Below are 19499 nucleotides of genomic sequence, written 5' to 3'. Positions count from 1 at the left end.
CTGGTATGCCAGGCTGTCTCTTTGAAGTTGAGTTGAGTATTTAATAATAGAATATTATGAAGACCTGGGAGAAAAAAGCTTACTCAGCAATAAAGTACCAAGCTAGATCCTGGAAGTTACAGTAGCATTTAAAATTATTAAAATAATTTTCATTATATTGAGTTTTTTTCCTCCCTTTAGAGAGCCTGATAGTGCAGGTTTCATGGCCTATAGTTTATTACCCCTGTGCAAGTGCTTACATTAATTAGACATTAAATGTTCAATTGAAAGACGCTGAGTAAATAAAAGAATGACTAACTCCTGTGAGACTGAAGAGTCAGAATGCTTATTCATCAAATTTATAGACTCAAATTCGATGCCAGTCATACTTGGTAACATGGGACCTCATTGTTGTCCCCTTTAATTCTGTAGAGAATCTTTGGCAAGGGAGCTGCATATTTTTGTCTGTCTTCTATAAGAGCATTGGAAAATGCTCTTTTCACTCATTTCTCTTTAATTTTTTATCTTTTTTATATCACCTTAATTTTCAAATAAGTCACTCCTCTCAGTCATTCCTTGTAATAAAGAAGAAAGAAGACAAAAGGGGGGGGGGGAAGCAGATCAGAAAATTTAACCAACAAATCAACAGAATCTGACATACATTATATTCCAAAAGCGTAGTCTCCCATCTCTGAAAGAAGAGATAGGGATTCATTCTTTCATCTCCTATCTGGAGACAAGTTTATTCATCAAAATTAAAGCATATTCAGATTCTGTCATTGTTGTTTTTATTCTTTCAACTGACATTTTAATAGCTATTTTGTATATATATATATATTTTCTAGTTTTGCTTACTTAGTTGTGTATCAGTTTATATGTCTTTATATAATTCTCTGAATTTTTCATATTTATCATTTCTTATGACATAGAAATATTCAATTATTTTCATGTACTAGTTCCTTTAGTCCAAAGTCAGTTGCAAAATCAGTGGCAATTCATTTTATTTCCAGTTCATTATTAACAAAAAGTGATATTATGATGGGACCTTTCTGACTTTGACTTACCTGTCATAAAAACCTAATAGAAGGTCTCCTAGATTAAGGGTGATCAACATTTTAGGCATAAAATTAACATAACATAATTCCAAACTGCTTTCTAGACTTGTTGGACTAATTGAGTTCTCCACCAATAATATATATGCCTATCTTTCCACAGTCTGTCCCACAATACTGATTATTCCTATCTTTTATCAGTTTTACTGAATAAGATGAAAGCTCATATTAATTTTGACTTCTCTTTTATTTATACATATTATATATATTTTATTATTAATGATTGAGAACAGTATTTTATATCATAAGTAATTCTTTACCAAGTCTTTAAAAATTGCTTTTTCTTCTCATTTGACAACTTATCCATCACAAAATGGACCAATCATTCTTAATCTAATATAATTGTGTAGATGAATTGCATCTCTTGGAAACAGAATTTAATCAAAGATTTTACATAAATATTCCTTCCCAATTGACAGGATCCCTGATTATTTTTTCATGTAAAGTTCTTTCATTTTCATGACATTTTATATTTTGGGATCATCTCTATTCCTTGTTTGGTTAAGAATACTGCTTCTGGAGATAGCCTTGGAATAGATCTCATTGCATTTTCTTTTAATTTTGTTTACACAAAATTTTACACTCTGTTCAAAGTCAGAAGGCTCTTGAGCAGGTGTGTAACATAGGCAGACCAGTGCCTTATTAAGATTATTTTATAGCTAGGTGGGGGATAGAATGGAAGGGGAGACACTGGAAACAGGGATCAAAATTAAGCACCTAATTAAAAAAAAAAAAGCCAATAAAGGACTGAAATTAGAATGGTGGACCTGAGAGAAAAGGAAAGATTAAAGGGATCATATAGAGATAGAATCAAAAAGCCTGGGCAATTAATTTAATGTGAATAAGCAAGAGAAAAGGAAAAAATCTAATCTTATCCTGAGGTTAAGAATCTGTGTGACCAAGAAGAAGACTTTTTTTGGGGAGGACAGGTTAAGAGATTTGCCCAGGATCACAGAGCTAGTGAGTGTTAAGTATCTGAGGCTGGATTTGAACTCAGGTCCTTCTGACTCCAGAGCCAGTGCACTATCCATATCACCTCGCTGCTCCCAGGAAATGATGTCAACTGATCCCCCTAACTTTGCAAGATAGGGGAATCTGCTATTACTATCCTTCTAAAACACATGAAACTGAGAGGCTAGAGTGAATCACACAGACTCCAGATGTCAAAGCCTCCCATTCACATCTCTTCCAGCATTCAGCTGGGCCATCTGATCATCATCTACCTGTAAATGCATGTTCTAGATCACTGGACCTAAAAAGACCATGCCACAGGGGACTTAAACTACTCAGCTTTGGCACTCCTGTGCTCAAGCTGAAACCCATTTTAAGTGAATTCACACATTCATGCAATCCACTGTGTGGATAAATAGTGCCAGACTTTGTTTCACCTCCTTTTCAGTTTATCCATATCAGCCATCTTTCTACTCAATTATCTTCTAACATATAACTCTCTTTCCATCACTGATGATATTTCTTTTGTTTTTGTTTTTCTAGAAACTACTATAAAATCAACAATAGAATGGATTTTGGAAAGTATGTGTCAACTTGTCTACTAAAATGTAAATTTCTTTTGAGAATAGGGATAATCTTAATTTTGTATATTCAGTGCAGGGAAGATAGTAGGTTCTACATAAAATATTTTTCATTTATTGATTAATTTATTCATCAATTCATTTGTTCTAGGAGCCTTCCTCTTTCAGGGTGAATGGAAGGAGGATATATTATAATTAATCAATTTAATTTTATGAATGCAATAATCTTAAGAACAGAAAGCTATGTTTGTTGTAATGAACTCAGTTTTTCCAGTATGGGCATGGATGAGGCTTAATCAAACATGCATATTAATATTTGAAAATAAAAAATGCATTTATGTTAATATGTCAAGGATCCCTGACTTTGTTCATCAGTTAGTCAACAACAAATGCTTGTCAAGCAATTGTTATTCTACATCTTTATGGATTGGTAGATGGGCTTTGAGACTTGCAGTTTGAAAAACTTCATTACTCTAGTGCAGGAGTGAGGAACCTTTTTTCTATGAAGAGCCAAAGAATATTTGGAGATTTATAACACCATCCTTTATAACAATATTATCAATATTGAACTCAAGCAGTGGGAGTTTGTTGTACCTAGCTTTCAGCTCATCATTCCTTGTAGTTGCCTTAGCAAATGATTTCACAGACCTTATATAGAACTCAGGGTGGATGTTCCCCACCCCTGCTCTACTACAATTGGATAAGGAACTTCACAGCTGAGTACAGGTTAGACAATAGACATAAAATAGAGAATATAAGCTTCAAAGCTTGTCAACCTCATATAGCTCATGCTCCACTGATATCCCGAGGATGACATCAAAACTTGAGAAATGTCCTCTGCTTAGTTGCTTGAGGTGAACTTATGGGAAGTCATGGAGAAGAATTATAGATGATGAGCAGCATAAATAGGTTTGCAGTAGGAAAATGCTCCCATTTGATGAGAACCTATATTCTATGAGAAGATATAACTATTTTGTATATTTATAGCAATAAACTTCCTCTATTTTAAGATCTGTTCCAGTTTAGAACTTTTATTATTTTGAACAGGAACAAATCCTTTGCATATTCATTACAATGAATCCTTAAGATTATAGTCAGATAACCTTTTCAAAGAAAGGCTCACTTTGTGCTTCAATATAATTCAACAAGCATGTATTGGACACCCACTGATATATTCAGGTACTGTGGATAAAAAAAGAAGAAATGAAATATTTCCATACAGAATACTCTTGAAGGAATTAACACAAATGGGAATAAGCATATATAAAACTCATAGAAAATAGGTGCAAGGTAATGGGAGTATGGGGCATGGGGGAAGAAGATAAACCATGTCTTGGTGAAGGGGTCAGGATGAGCTTCATGTACTATGTAGTCCTTTAGCTGAGTTTGGGAAGGAAACAAGTGATTCTAAGAGGTAGAGAAAAGGAGGGTGAATATTTCAGTAATTGAGAACAGCTAATACCAATGAAGAGAGGTAAGAAACAGAACACTGGAAATGTCAACCAGTGAGATAGTTATCTCAAAGCATGATAAGAGAATGCCCTTTCTAGTCTTTGTTCATTCTTATCACTTGGGCAAACCTTGTTTCTGGTAGAATTGGAGACTTCTTTCACAGAATCTATGAATTGGAAGGGGCCTCAGAGATCATCTAGACCAACCATTCCCTGATCTAGAATCTCCTTGACAATCTTTCGGACAAGTAGTCATCCAAACTGTTGTAAATACCTGTAGAGAGGGAGATCTGCGATTGTTAATTGTTAGGAAGGGACAGCTAGCTGGCACACTGATAGAGGGCCAAGTCTTGAGTCAGGAAGATCTGAGTTTAAATCTGGCCTCAGACACTTACTGGCTCTAGGATTCTGGACAAGTCATTTACCTCTGTTTACCTCAGCTTCCTCATCTGCAAAATGAGCTGGAGAACAAAATGGCAAATCTCTCTAGTATCTTTGCCAAGAAAATTCCAAATAGGGTCATGAAGGGCTGGACATGATTGTGTGGCAGAATAACAAGTACAATGGTTTCCATTAAACACAAACACACTTGAATGAATGTTTCTGAACTACTGAAAATCAGAACCAGTTTTTATGACAACATCTAGGAATGAAAGTTTGATCCCAAGCCAAACTGGGGATTCTTCCAGGGATGGGATCATAGCTTCCTGAATTGGACATTTAAAATTAAAACAAGGCTTTGGAGGGTACTAGGCAATATTATATAGCAATTACTTCTGCTCTCACATTTATCATGCTACAGTAAATAAATGGATGTGCCCCCAGGGCAAGGGATAAACAAATCACAAGCCGTCCCCTGGTAGCTCCTGGGAACATGCTCTTGTGTAGATACTATTGATTTTTCATTTTTTAAAAAAAGATGAAATATAAACTACAAGCAACTAATTCTCCTTTCCCCTCCAACTAATTCCCTGGGATGCCTTTTATATAGCATGAATTGACTTTTGGGAGAAGTTTGAATTCCTTCATGAATTACAACACAAGATCTCTGGAATGTTTTTATTTCATTCAACATTGATGAGCAGGAAAATCCCTCTTAAGTAATGATGCATAATGAACACTGGATCACCATGCAAGCATCACCTACTGGAATGTAAATCTCTTACTCCAGGACACCTGCTGAGCAATCTGCTTTCAAAACACACCTAGAAGGAGCTCACCAAGGTACTGCTGTTAGATTTCCAGTTGTGTCTGACTCTTCATGACGCCATTCTGAATTTTCTTGATATTACCTTCTTCAGCTCATTTTACAAATAAGGAAACTAAGGCAAACAGGATTAAGTGACTTGTCCAGGAAAAAAGTTACATGATTGATAAAGATGGAATCTGATCTCAGTTTTTCAACACAGCATTATGTGCTTACACATTATATTTCATAGAAGCTCTCAGAAGCAGGCTACTACTCTTATATTTGTGGTTTTATTAAGCATAATTTGTCCTTGTCCTCATCTTCCCTTCCCACAAACACTCAATAAATGTCAGTGGCTTCCTATTAACTCAAAAGTAAAATGTAAACTCCTTTAAATGATGGTTGTTTTTACCCTGTTATATTATAAATTTCTCTCCTTGCTCTGTTCACTCTGATCATTATCTATTAATACGTCTTCCTAGATTTTTCTGAAACTAATTCTTTTATATTTGTTCTACAACAAGAATATTATATTACAACCATATCCCATAATTTGTTCAGGTAATTACCACCAGAAAATAGTATTCTACTTATATGGACTCTTTGGAGGTAGAGGGCTATTAGTGACATATTTTGGTCAAAGGAAATTAGTAGTTTACTAACTTTTGGGACATAGGTCCAAAATGCTTTTCAGAATAGGTTGACCATCATGAGCCAAGATGGCAGAGAGAATGCAGGACATTGCCTGAGCTCTCAGAATCAATGCTAGATCACAGTTGTATTCCTTAGGAAACTGAGGTAAACAGAGGTAAGTGACTTAACCAAGCAGGAGGCTCTTAGCCAAAGTACATCAGCTTTAGCTCTTTTATTCTGGTTCAGAGAGCTAGTGGATCATCAGTCAGCTGTGAGACCTCCAGTGCAACCATAAAAGCAAATTGTGACCTTCCAACCCAACATAACAGGTAGGACTAAGGACTCCCACTGAGGAGGGAAAACCTGCAGCACAGTTGCTCCAATACAGTGGAAAGTCAGTGAGAAGACCCTGTCCCCCTTACAAAATGCCCCTCCCACTCCTCTTCCTCCTCTTCCACTCAAAACCAAAAACCAAAACAAAACCTTGGGAGATGGGAGCAGAGCTTTTTTTTTTTTTTTTTTTTTTTTTTTTTTTTTTTTCTGAGGCAATTGGGGTTATGTGACTTGCCCAAAGTCACACAGCTAGAAGTGTTAAGTATCTGAGACCAGATTTGAACTCAGGTTCTCTTGAATTCAGGGCTGGTGTTCTATCCACTGTACTACCTAGCTGCCCCTCATTTTTTTTAATGAGCAAAAAAACCCAAAAAGAGTTCTGACCAAAGAAAGCTATTGTGATGAGGGGAAGCTAACAGCTTGGGAAAAGAATCACAGAAATTGACTGAAGAAAACAACTTCTTAAAAAATAAATTTGATTTAATGGAAAAATATGCTGAAGAAAATAACTCCTTAAAAATAGAATTGGTGAAGTGGAAAAAAAAAATTTATGGAACAAAACAACTCCTTTGAAAATACAATTGGCCAAATGCAAAAGGAGATAAAAAGGCTAACAAGAAAATAATTCATTAAAAATTAAAATTGTACAAATGGGGGAGAATGACTCAATGAAACATCAAGAATCAGTCAAATAAAAATTAAAAAATGAAACTGAGGAAAAAACCCAGAATGGGTAGACTGATTCATAGTTCCACTAAAAAATTTACCAATGTGAGTGTTCCTCTGTAAACCTTTCAAGATTTCTCATTTGTTCATTTTAATCAATTAAAAAAAAAAAAACAAACTTGGTAGTTGTTCATCTGCTTTGACTACTTATCAATCAGGGAATGGCTCATATTATTATTAATTTTAATTAGTCATTATGTATCTTAAGAGGGGAATAAAAACATACTAAAAAGATTTTATTCCAAGTTAATTCTTTATCTTCTCTGCTTAATTGCTTTGGTTTTGTTTGTTCATAATTTTTTTGGATTTTATTTAAACAAAATTATCTCTTTTTCCCCCCAGGGATTTTCTGTATCTCTGAGACCTATCTATAGTTATGAAAGGTAATTTCTTTCTTGATTCACTAAGTTATTATATGACTAATTAATTCAATGACCAACCATGATTACAGAGGACTGAAGATGAAGAATGGCAAACACCTTCTGACAGAGATGTGATGGATTAATTACACAAAATCTGAGATTTGTTTGGCTTGATTGTACATATTAGTTACAAGGTTTTTTTTTTTAGTCTTTATCTTCTCCACTCAACCCCTCCCCTACAAACACAATGGCAGGAGAAGATGGGAAAGAGAGAAAATGCAACTAATTGAAAAATCTTAAAATTAAATGTATGAATTTCTCTTTAATCACTTCACAACCTAGCCCAAATTTATCCTTCCATCCTCTAAATTATGAACATCACTCACCTTTTAATGGTCTATGATTCAGCTAAACTAGCCTTGTCTCTGTCCTAATACACAAAACTATATCTTTTATCTCTGTTCCTTTATTCTGGTTATTCTCCACGTATGGAATATAATGCCATCTAAAGCAATTTCTCTTTTATTTTCCTTCAAGATTTTACTCAAACACTACTGTCTATGTAAATCATTTTCTGATGCACTGAAATCATTGAGCACCTCCTCTCAATCTTTTGTGGCTGTTTAGTTGTTTTTAGTTGTGTCTAATTCTTTGAGACCCTATTTGGAGATTTCTTGGCAGAGATACTGGAGTAGTTTGCCATTTCATTCTCTGGCTCATTTTGCAGACAAGAAAACTGAGACAAACAGGATTAAGTGAATTGCCCAGGGTCACACATTTAATAAGCATCTGAGGCCAGATTTGAGCTCAGGGAAAATGAGTCTTCCTGGTTCAGGCTTAATATTCTATCTACTGAGGCACTTATCTGTTCCTTTCTCCATCTACCTTGTATTTATTTGAACTTATTCTCTCTTAATAGGTCTTACTAAGTTGTTATACAAATCCTAGTTATTGAGCCTATTAGAGAAAATTTCCTTACAAGTAGGGATGGTTTCATTTATTGTATTGGTATACATAGCACACAGCATAATGCCTGGCATGTGATGGACACTTAATAAATGTTTGTTGATTGACTGACTGATTGATGCATAGTCCAGATTTACCATCGAATTCCCTGATTGAGTCATGCTCTCATTCTTCACTACCATTGCTCCTAAACACAAACTGATTTAAAATCAGCACTGAAGCTATGAAACAATTCTCTTAAATGGCTTCTCAGAATTCTACACTGTCTCTAGTTTCTGGGGGAACAGGTACCTTTCTTTTCCATGCCTCCTGAAACAAGATATCTTGGGCCAAAGTATCTGACTCAGATTCAAATAAATAGTGCCAGCAGGGTTGGATTAAATGGGTCTATTTAAGAAAGTGAAGATCAGGGTTTTCCATTTGACCAGCCTCTTGGGCAAATCATTAAACTAGTCTGGACCTCAGTTTGTTTCATTTGTAAAATAATGGATTTGAACTAGGTAAACTGCTAAGATTCCTTTCAACCTCTAACTCTGTGATGAAGCTATATCAGAGTTAGGAAGTCTACAAGTATAAGCTGGGGTAATGATTGATCTTGGGGATTGATGCTTGGTCTGAGCTATCAACTCCATGGTGATGAAGGAAATTGAGAGTAATGAAGGTAGGAAGAAAATAGATTAGGGTTGGTATCATGTCTGGGCTAGCTCTCTGATGGGCTTAGTGGAGGAGTGAAGTGAAGAAGGCAGGAGAGCAGTCCCGTGGCTGATCCAAGATGGAGTCTCTGTGGCTGAGATCACCGTGGCTGAGAGAGCCCTCTGTTCTTGGGACTCCCTTAAATACTCCAACAGACTACATCACCACACCACACTGGGTGCAGCTTTACCTCATTACCCTAAGTATACGCCAACTAGATTGGCCACATCATTACATTATATCAAGTTTGTGCTTAGAGAACCACCATGTCACACTGAATAGTAGGTACTTAACTACAAGCACCCTGCTGTCTTAGATTCAAGTACACCCTTTCAGAGTTCCAGTCTCAACAGTTGGCCTGGCTCTGATACTAACTACTGAGGCAGAGTTGTGTGTTAGTCTTCCAGTCAGGAAATCTTAGGTTTATATCTCATTTTGGACCCTTATAGTGTGACCTTGAAAAGTCACTTATATATTCCAATCATCAGTTTAGGAAGGTAATAATATGAATATTTATAAGTTATTACATAATATATAAAATACCTTGCAAATTTTAATATCCTATTCAAATGCTACTTATATCATTATTATCCACCTGTCTTGACTTTGGTTTCCCAATTTACAAAAAAATCCCCAAAACCAAAAACAAACAGGTTAGATTCTGAGATCACTATTGCCTTTTGTAAATCTAACATTTACTAATTTTATGAAAATCAGCAATCTGACATGATATGTGAGAATGGCAAATAGGTTGCACAGCAATTACAGTGTTGGATTGTGAGACTGGAAGAAGCAAATTCAAATCCTGCTTTGATACTAGCTGTATGATCCTGGGCAAGTAACCTAACTTCTAACTAAGTTTCCTCACATGTAAAATGGAGACAACAAAAGCATTTACCTCCTAAAGTTGTTGTAAGGATAATATTGGCAAGATTGCTGTATTCATGCTAATTACTATTACTGGCACTAATATTATAAATAAAGCCAAGAACTCAAGAGCATTATGAAGTACACTAGAAAAAGTGAGCTGAGGTCTGAGAATGTATTTCAGCATTTCTTCAGGTATGTCAGTGTTTCATCAAGAAGCTAATAGCTCTCTACCAAATTTCCAACTGGAAAAGGCATAAAAAAGATCTTCTCATATCTCATCTAAGTTGTTAACAGCTCTGAAGTCTGTCCCAACACTGAAACACATAAACTATTTTATACTCTTTGTGGTAATCTATATAATTTTATTGAGTCTCTAATGAAATCTTCGAGGACAGGCCCCTTGACATTTTGACTCAGGTTTTTTGGCCAGATCCTTGGCATGGCACTTAGCTCAAGGAGGGAAATGATAAATACTTTGTGACGGTAATATCTTCCTCCTAAGGAAGTTCATGCAGAGCTTTTCAATTTGACGCTAAGCTAGAGAGGGGGAGGGGTTCATTACTTTTTGATCAAATACTGTTCTTGTGCACAAGACATCCTTGATGTTTGCAAATCAGAAAAGTTTAATTACATGTGTCATTAAAATGGCGTTCTGTAATGACTGTGTAACTGAATTCATTAATGGGATTCTTAACATATCAGACAAGACAAATTACTATTGTGTTGTTCATGAAAGCTTCTCATTAAAAGAGCAATGAAAAGTGATTAATATTTTGTTGCCAATCAAGATGTCTCATAAAAGTGATAAAGAAAGGAGGTGGATAAGTCAAACCAACATCTTCACTTTTCTATCTTGGTTTTCGTCATAAATTGCCTCTCCTCTCAGAGGATCTTCTTTCATTTCCAATTTTGTATTTTCTTAGATGAATATATTTATCTGAAGTCGAGACAGGACATAACAGTAAAGCAGAGGCACTGATAAGTCTGGCAAAGAGGGAAAAGTTCTGGATTTCAAATGAAAAGACAGGGAAGCAAATCTAGAATCTTCTACTTACTAGGTGTGGGATTTAATGTATCTGGGCCACAGTCGTTTCATCAGCAAATTGAGAAGGTTGGTTTAGATTACTTTTAAAGTCAATCCAAGCCCCAAGTCCATGGTCCTATGCTTCTTGGTACTGTATTAATGACAGCCATAGTCTGCTGAGTTTGTTTCCTTTGGATAAAACAGGGCTTCCTGTTTTAGCCCTTTTTTCCATTAATTTTCTACCTAATTCCTAGTATAGGAGCTACAGGGTTTTAGGTACTTAATCTATTGTTTATTACTATTTAGGCATTGGACAATGTATGCTACATTGAGTGATATCTTCAAAGATTTTCAGAGAATAAATGTGCATACTATACCGGGTACATTTATGGTAAATGTTCCTTATGAAAAATGAAAATTCATTACAATTATTGAATGAATCCCCTATATCTCTTGCTTTGAAGATCATTGCCACAGCCAAGAAAAGAAGAAGGTATCAGAGATTACATAAAATTTAGGCATCCTGTTGAGAAATTGTTATCTGGTCTGGGATATTCTAAAAAAGGGAAAATTCCTCCCAAACTTGGTCAAATATAGAGAGGGCACACTTTCTCTATCCTAGGCTTCCAATCTTGGTCTTAAACAGCACTGGTTTTAGAGTTAGGCTTTGGTTCTTAGACCCATTTTTCATGTTTAATCCTGAGGAAGTCCTTTGACCTCATTGAGCCTCAGTTTTCTTATCAGAAAAATAGAGATAGAATCATTCTTACTACCAAAGCCATATATATTGAAGAAAGTTGTGTAAAATTTAAATATCTATAGAAATCAGATATTTTCCTGTTCTTATTTTAGTGATAATCATAACAATAATAATTATAGTTAAATTTGATGTTAGAGGCCACAGCAATAATATTTCAAATCAGCAGGAGTAATCCTAATTGATGCAACATTCATGTAAGAACTTCCACATTAAATATGAATTAAAGTCATAGATTTCATACATATCTATGAATTTGTGGCAACTCTTAGTGAGGAAACACTCTACCAAAGCAGAGAAATAGTTCTCCTGAAACTTTTAGTCTTAAGAGATAAAGATTTACTCAAGCAGGACTTGAACTCAGTTCTCTTCTGATTATAAGACTAATGATTTTTTATCCACTATTCTGTACTGACTCAGTCTTCATTTAAGAAAATTAAAATGAAATAAAAATAAGCACTAAATTATTAATTACCATTCTTTTGAAAAGGCAATGGATTTGGGAGCAGCTAGGTGGTGAAGTAGATAAAAGTGAAGTAGATAAAGCACACCAATCCTTGAGTCAAAAGCACCTGAGTTCAAATGAAGCCTCAGACAGACACTTAGAAGCTATGTGACTCTGGGCAAGCCACCTAACCCTAATTGATTAAAACAAAACCCAATGGTTTTGGAAGGTTTGTATTCCAATTTTGCTCCACCACTCTTGCTACTTGTTCATTTCTCTTTTCTTAGTTTCAATTTCTTTATCTGTTAAAAGACAATTTTAAACCAGTTAACATCTAAGATTTTTTCCTTTTCAATCGTTGGTCCTATGATATAACATCCATCATTGAAACAGAGTTGTGATGATTGGAAAGAACTTCAAAGAACATCCAAGAGTATTTAGTCAGGACTCTGTACTACAATATGCCCAGTAAGTGGCTGTCCTGATGAGTCTATGATTTTACTAGTAGAAGGATCTCTCAGGGAAGGACTTCAGATCAAAGAAGGTTGGAATTTTCTCTAGGCCTAGAGAGCAATCTAGAGTACTGAGGTTAGATGACTTTGACAGTTTCACAAAAGCATTAATTATCAAAAGTAGGGACTTCAATGTGGGTTTTGGGAGGAGGCATCAAGGCCAATTTTCTATCCTTTACATTATGCTGCCTCAAAACATGGCAACTTTGAATTGAAAATGAATTTTAGATGTGGTTTCAACTGTACAGATCATTATTTCCTTTATTTGGGTGATTTGTTCAGGTTTTTAGTAATGTCCAATTCTTCATGACAAAACCATTTGGGGTTTTCCTGGAAAAAATGCCAGAGTGGTTTGCCATTTCCTTTTCCTGCTAATTTTACAGATGAAGAAACAGAGGTTAAACAGATTTCAGTGACTTGCCCAGGATCATATAACTAGTAACTGCTTGAGGCCAAATTTGAACTTAAGGAAGATGAACCTTCCCAACTCCAGGCCTGACATTATCCACTGTGCTTTCTAGTTGCCTTTAAGTCAATGGTTTAATACTGAATTAGAGAAGGAGTATGTATAGAGACAAAAATGTGGCTTGGGACTCCTGAAATTGTTGTGCCACAGTTCCCTTTTAAGGTCCTGACCCAGTTTTCCAATTGTCCTATTTAGTTACTCTGCCTCAGGTTATAACCTTTCCCTTTTAATGTTTGATGAGATAAAGGTTTTATATCTTTAGGCTATAATCATTCCTTCTTAATGTTTGACAGGATAAAGGTCTATCCATTTTAGACATCATTAGAATATCAGTAATCTCTCCAGTACCTCCCTCCATTATGTCATCCTAGGTGCCTCCCCCCATTAGGTTATCCCCATGTAGGCACCTCCCTCATTATGTCATTGCTCTTGTTATTCTATAAAAGAGTCTTGCTGTCTGATATGCAGGGCTGAATTCTTTGAGATGATAGTCTCATTCAGTCCTGGGATCAAACATGGATCATTTGGTCCTAGTAAATCTCTCCATTTAATAAACTATCAAATTGTTCTCTAATCTCTGTCTTGCTCAGCTTCTCCAGCATTACAAAATCAAATCCTGAATTAAACATATATTTGAGTGTGGGCAAAACATTTAATTTCTCAAAGGCAGCTCTTCAAGACAATAAATTACAGAAAAGGTGCTGTTTTACTTTGGTAGTATGAATTTCTTCATTAGAAATGTTTTATTAGAATAAAAGTACGAGCCTAGTTTAAAAAACAAGAAGAGTACCTCTATTTTTTGCAAAGCTACATAATCCTCCTCCCTTGCAGATTCCTTCTATTGTTCACCTTGCTATTATTTGTCCTTTGTTCTTGAAGAGGGCCTTGGTTTACAAGTGAATTAGATTGAGTGAGGGAGGGCTATGCAAAATTGTGGTGTTTTTCTTCTTTAAAATTATAATTGTTCTCTCTGGGAGCAAGTTTCTCAGGGAGGTTTTCTGGAGGCAGCCTTAGTTTCAGTTAATAAGTAATAATCATCCAAATGTAGCCAGGTGCTAAAAGTTCAGATCTTTTATTATTTCCATTATAGCCCGGTTAGCTTAGAGGCCTATCTCTCTGCCTGGTTCCAAGAGCTCCCTCCGAATGTCTCCAAATCCAAAGGTTTGTCCTTCAGCCTCCAGCCAGCACAAAGGTGAATCTGTCTTGCCTCTAAAAGAGAGCTTGTGGGCTTCCTCCCAGAGTGCTCCTGTCTGACCCCAGTCAATGTTCCGAAGTAACTCTCTTCCGAGAGAGAGGGCTTCTGGCTGAACTCACTTGACACTCCCCTCTCAATCTAATTCAGCTGAATTCCCTTCCAAAGCCTCTGTCTGTTTCTTATATATGAGAGAGTGGGATTGTGGGACATCTCCCAGCGTGCTCTCTGGCCCTAAGAGCTTCAAGGGAGGTGTGAATTCGGATATCTCATACTAAACCCTGAAATCTCCCAAAGTGTGAACTCCAATGAGTAAAGATGTGAACACAAGCATTGTATCAATTAGTTCTACTTAGTACCTTGTTTCAGGTTCTGTCCCAAAACATCTTCTAGTAAGATCAGATCAAGGATACGGAACCATGCTAAATTAGATAATTATCGTCTGATAGAGTTGATAGAACTCTAATGACTTAACAGTTTGTAAAGATTCCAATACAAAATCATTAGCCCCACTCTCTCCTCCACAACCATCTGCATCCAGAGGTAATATATAGATCAGGATGACTGGAAATGCAGTGGGAGATGTTCTTTTTAAATTGAGGCCTTTCCCAAGTTTCAATTTGATTGTCACCTATTCAATGACTTTTAAAGCTCAGTAAGAAACAAAGCAAAAAAAAGACTTCTTTCACCAATTCAAATGCCTTAAGTCATCATTCAGGGTTCTGTGCAATTTAGCATTCATGTTCAATTTTTAGTTTCATTAACCCTGAACACATACCTGTGTGGAAAGCATACAATTAACTAATGCCAACTCTATCCAACATATTTGTTAGTGGGACAGCCCAGTGAAAAAAGATTTGGGAGGCAGAATTGTATTTACTTATTTAAAAAAAAAACAAAAAAACAAAAAAAAAACTGAAGACTTACATTGATATCTTCCAAATCCAAAAAGTTTAGGATGACTCCATTGCGTTTCCATATGATGGGTGGCCTGAGTGCCCCTTGGATGCCACAAGTTAATACTGTACTAAGTCCAACAGTCACTGTAGTAACAACAATCCTCTGCTCCTCGGGAAGACTAAGATGAACTATTTCTGCAGGAGAAACAGAAAAGAAAGTCACGGTCAAGATCAGTGTTAGGTCTTTTAGAAAAAAGTTAATTTGGATTCAAGAGTTGAACTGCTATTGTGATTGCCTGAAGAACAACTGAAGTAAGTGATGATGTTGATTAAGAATGCAGAATACATGGGGATGAAGTCAAGGTATCTATTTAGACATTGCTTCTTTCTAACCTTAGGAGACAGGTAAGTATTTGAATTTCAGATGTATGCTCTCGCTTATGACTCAGGCCCAGATTCTAAACAAGTTTATTTCATTCATTCATTTATTCATTCACTCATTATTGATTCCAATAATAACTTTTTAACATTTATTAAGTGATTCTTGCAATCAGAGCATTGTTCTAAAGGACTAGGGGCCATTAACAGGTCATATAAGATTTGGAAGCTGGAATTATGTTAACTATGGTCTAATCTTGATGTGCAAGAAGAAATCTTACTTTACTACATAAAGCTGAAAGAGCAATAATCCATTTTCCTATTCATAAACCCATTAAGAGATCTCCTGCCTACATTCTGGATTATAAAATCTCTTGCCCTATCAAATTCAATGAGAAAGCTTATCTTATTTTTGAAATCACCTAGAAATACCTCATTTGAATTTCCCTGGGCATTTAAGTAAGTGTAAAAATGACAGAGGTTTACAGAAATAAGGCTTGTGTGTTAATTGTGAAGTCTGGAAATTATGAATCAACTCAGGCAACTGGGGGAACTATAGTCCACAGGGATATATAAGGTCCAGTTCTCTGTCATTCAATGGGGAGTACTCTGCTACTGTCTGTTATTCAGTTAACCTCATTGATGGGGAAATATGAATAAATTAAAGCATGTTTTGTTCTTGCCTCTTAAATAAACATATATTATTGTTTTACAGTTATTTGTGTTTGTGTCTTATTTTGCTAATATATTACAAGCTCCATGAGGAGAGGAACACTTCCTTATCTAAAGTTTATTCCTCTGCTGGTGCCTATTATAATATCTTGGTGTGGACTTAAGAGATACATGAGAAATTAAACTTAATTTATTGAGTCATAACCCAGAATGTAGAACAATCAGATAGTCAGCTGAAAATTTTGTAGATAAAATGAATGAATAAATGAAAAAAAATCAGCTACTGTGTTAACATTGACAATTTTCTCTACCTTTTTTCCCTCAAGGAAATACTGCTGGAAAGGGATAAACAAGGTCCCAAATTTCCTGAGAGAGTATTTCAATATTACTGGGCCTTTCCAAAGAGTCAGTTGGATGATTTTTCCCAGAATATAAATCATTCAATCATTTTTTTAATTGAGTGAAAATTAATTAAGCATCTACTATATTTTAGCTGAGATGAAACATGTATATATCTGAATAAGTGTGTTTGTGTATTTTTAATATATACTATTTTATTCTTCCCCCAATTACATGTTAAAACAATTTTAAAAGTTTTTTTTTTTTTTTAAAGTTTTGATCCCTCCTTATCCTTCCCTCCTCCTTCTCTTCCCTATACCCTGAGATGGTAAACAACCAGATATAGATTATACATGTGCAATCACATAATGTATTTAAATTTAACACTTTAAAAAAACAAGATAACAACATATGATGCATCACATTCTACAGTAAATAGCCAAAGGGTCAGTGTTAAAGCCTTTAATTTTTTAATGGGAATTTTAGAGAAAAGAGAGATATCTGTGACCTGGAATTGCCAAGGAAGGCCTCATGGAAGAGAAGAACATTAAAGGAAGCATCTATTTCTTCTTAAACTCTAGCCTAAGGAGGCAAAAAGGTATTTTCCTTTTTCTGTGAATGATGCTGTTAGCATAGAAATCAGAATGTAAAATCACAGGTTAATATAAAAAGGGAAGAGTCTGAATCCTCTGTGATTAGAAGCCAGTAGTTAAAAGCTTCTTGTCTTCAGTTGACTCTTTTCTTAATTGTCACAGTTGGATAAAAGATATCTGAGCTTACTTCAGGGTTAGATTTCTGCTCTTTTGATCCTAATTTGTAATATATAAGAATTGGACTAGACCTCTAAAAGCCCTTCTTATTCTAAAGTCTATGATCCTACATGTTCAGGGGACTCTGAATAGATCAATTTGGTTGAAGGACAAGGAGTGCAATGGATTGGAAGAGAAAAGATTAGAGAGTTGGAGGTCTTATCAAGGTGACTATAAATGAAAGGCTAATATATTAGGACAATCATTTGAGATAAGAGGTGATAGGAGAAGCTTTCAAGGACAGTATTGGGAGTACCCTTTAGGAACTTGTAAAATCAGCCTGATAGAAAGACATTAAATAAGGACTGCCTTCAATGGGTTCTTCCTAGAAAGTGGGAGGACTGTACATTTCTGCTTATTTGTAACCATCATTCATATTTAAAGCTTTGAAGATATTTCTGATAATCTGCATGTAAGAAATTTTATATAGGAAAAGATGCCAAATGTAAAGGCATGAATACTGAAGGAATGATCAGAATTCTATTTCTGCTATTTGTACAAATATTAGTCAGAAAGTAAACAATGGAATCACTTAATGTTTAATTAAATGAATATTTTATTGAATGCATTCCTATCAAAATTCCCAGAGACCTTTTAAAATTCTAAAGGGATTTATGTTAACAAAATTATTTCCTTCTTCTCCATGTCCCCAAATATTTATCATTAAATAATCTTCAATAACCAAGCTTTATATCCCCAAATAGTAGGAAGATATGGGCTTACAGACTGGCTAGAAAGATTACACTGAGAAGATGGGGAATGAAACCACTATGAAATGCTTAATCTCTAGTGAGAATGTGTAATTGGAAACTTCCTCTGGAGAATGTAGAATTTAGAGCATTAAATCTCTTGCCTGTCAGCCACAGGGGCCTTCTCAGCCCCAGTGATAAAGTGCTAACATTAATGAAGAGAAAGAGTAACTAGAAACAAGTAGAGAGGACATATACAAGATCAAATCTTGTTGTCATTATCCAAATCACAAATAAAAATTGTCAAGGGCATTCAAGACTGACAATGATCCTCAGATCACTGATTAGTATTTCCTAGGTCTGTTAGGAGAAGTCTTTACTTGCAATTTATTCCCCTGAAGCAAAAACATTTAAAAGATGGTGACTGATATGGCTGGAGATAGCCAGGACAGCAGATGACCTCATCAGAATTGGGACTGAAGAAAGTCCTTGGGAGAGGATGATAGAGAGGAGGCACTGAGAAGTAGCCACCTGGGAGTAAGCAAGGAAGTAGGGTTCTACTACCTACCATAGGTGAGTGGAGGATCATAAGCCTGGATACTGTGTTCTACAGGCCAACATTGTGGAAGAAATGCCTGACTCTAGCTATGACTCTGCGTTTGATGGTTGAACCAATGGGAAGATAAACAAGCTTGGGGAGACTGATTTGCTGAGTTTCCAGTTCAGTGATAAAACTTGGCTATAATACAAATGAGACCTGTCAGTAGTGGATTATTCAGAAAGAAATAGGTAGCTGAGAAAGATCAGAGCCAAGTTCCTTGTTTATTGTTAAGCAGGATTGAATCACAAGAACTATTGTAAAATATAAACTTTATGTTAATATCACCTCATTACGCAGCTTTTATCAGTACATTTTGTTGTGTCACAGTTCCCTTTTGATGTTCCTGATCTAATTACCCATTGTCCTATCTGCCTCAGGTTATAACCTTTCCCTCTTAATGTTTGATAGGATAAAGGTCTTATATCTTAGACTTTAGGCTATATTTATTTCCTCTTAATGTTTAATGGGATAAAGATTTTTATCCATTTTAGACATCATTAGAATATCAGTAACCTCTCCAGTATCTCCCTCCATTGTGTCATCCTAGGTGCCTCCCCTCATTAGGTTATCCCCATCCAGGTACTTCCTCCATTATGTCATTGTTCTTGTTATCCTATAAAAAATCTTGCTGTCTGATCCTTAGTGCTGGACTCTTTGAGATGATAGTCTCATCCAGACCTGGGATCACATGGATCCATTTGGTCCCAGTATATCTCTCCATTTAATAAGCTATTAAATTGGTCTCTAATCTCTGTCTTGCTCAGTTTCTCCAGCATTGCAATTTGTAGCAAATCCTTTTTTGGCAGAGGTTCCTCATAACCCTAACATGGATGAGGCTGATTTTTCCCTAAATGATGACAAATGATACTG

General features: G+C 35.6%; 1 protein-coding gene across 1 annotated transcript in view; it reads right to left on the bottom strand.

Annotated features, from left to right (window-relative positions):
• The window catches only part of FSTL4 (follistatin like 4), a 529546-nt gene that overhangs the window by 99649 nt on the left and 410398 nt on the right, over positions 1-19499 (bottom strand). The window contains exon 5 of the mRNA XM_051973685.1: positions 15170-15336. Coding sequence (XP_051829645.1) covers positions 15170-15336 — 167 coding nt within the window. The remainder of the gene's footprint in view (positions 1-15169; positions 15337-19499) is intronic.

Source organism: Antechinus flavipes, chromosome 2 (assembly GCF_016432865.1).
Source record: "Antechinus flavipes isolate AdamAnt ecotype Samford, QLD, Australia chromosome 2, AdamAnt_v2, whole genome shotgun sequence".
In the NCBI taxonomy this organism is placed as follows: domain Eukaryota; kingdom Metazoa; phylum Chordata; class Mammalia; order Dasyuromorphia; family Dasyuridae; genus Antechinus; species Antechinus flavipes.
This window is presented reverse-complemented; position numbering and strand designations above follow the sequence as displayed.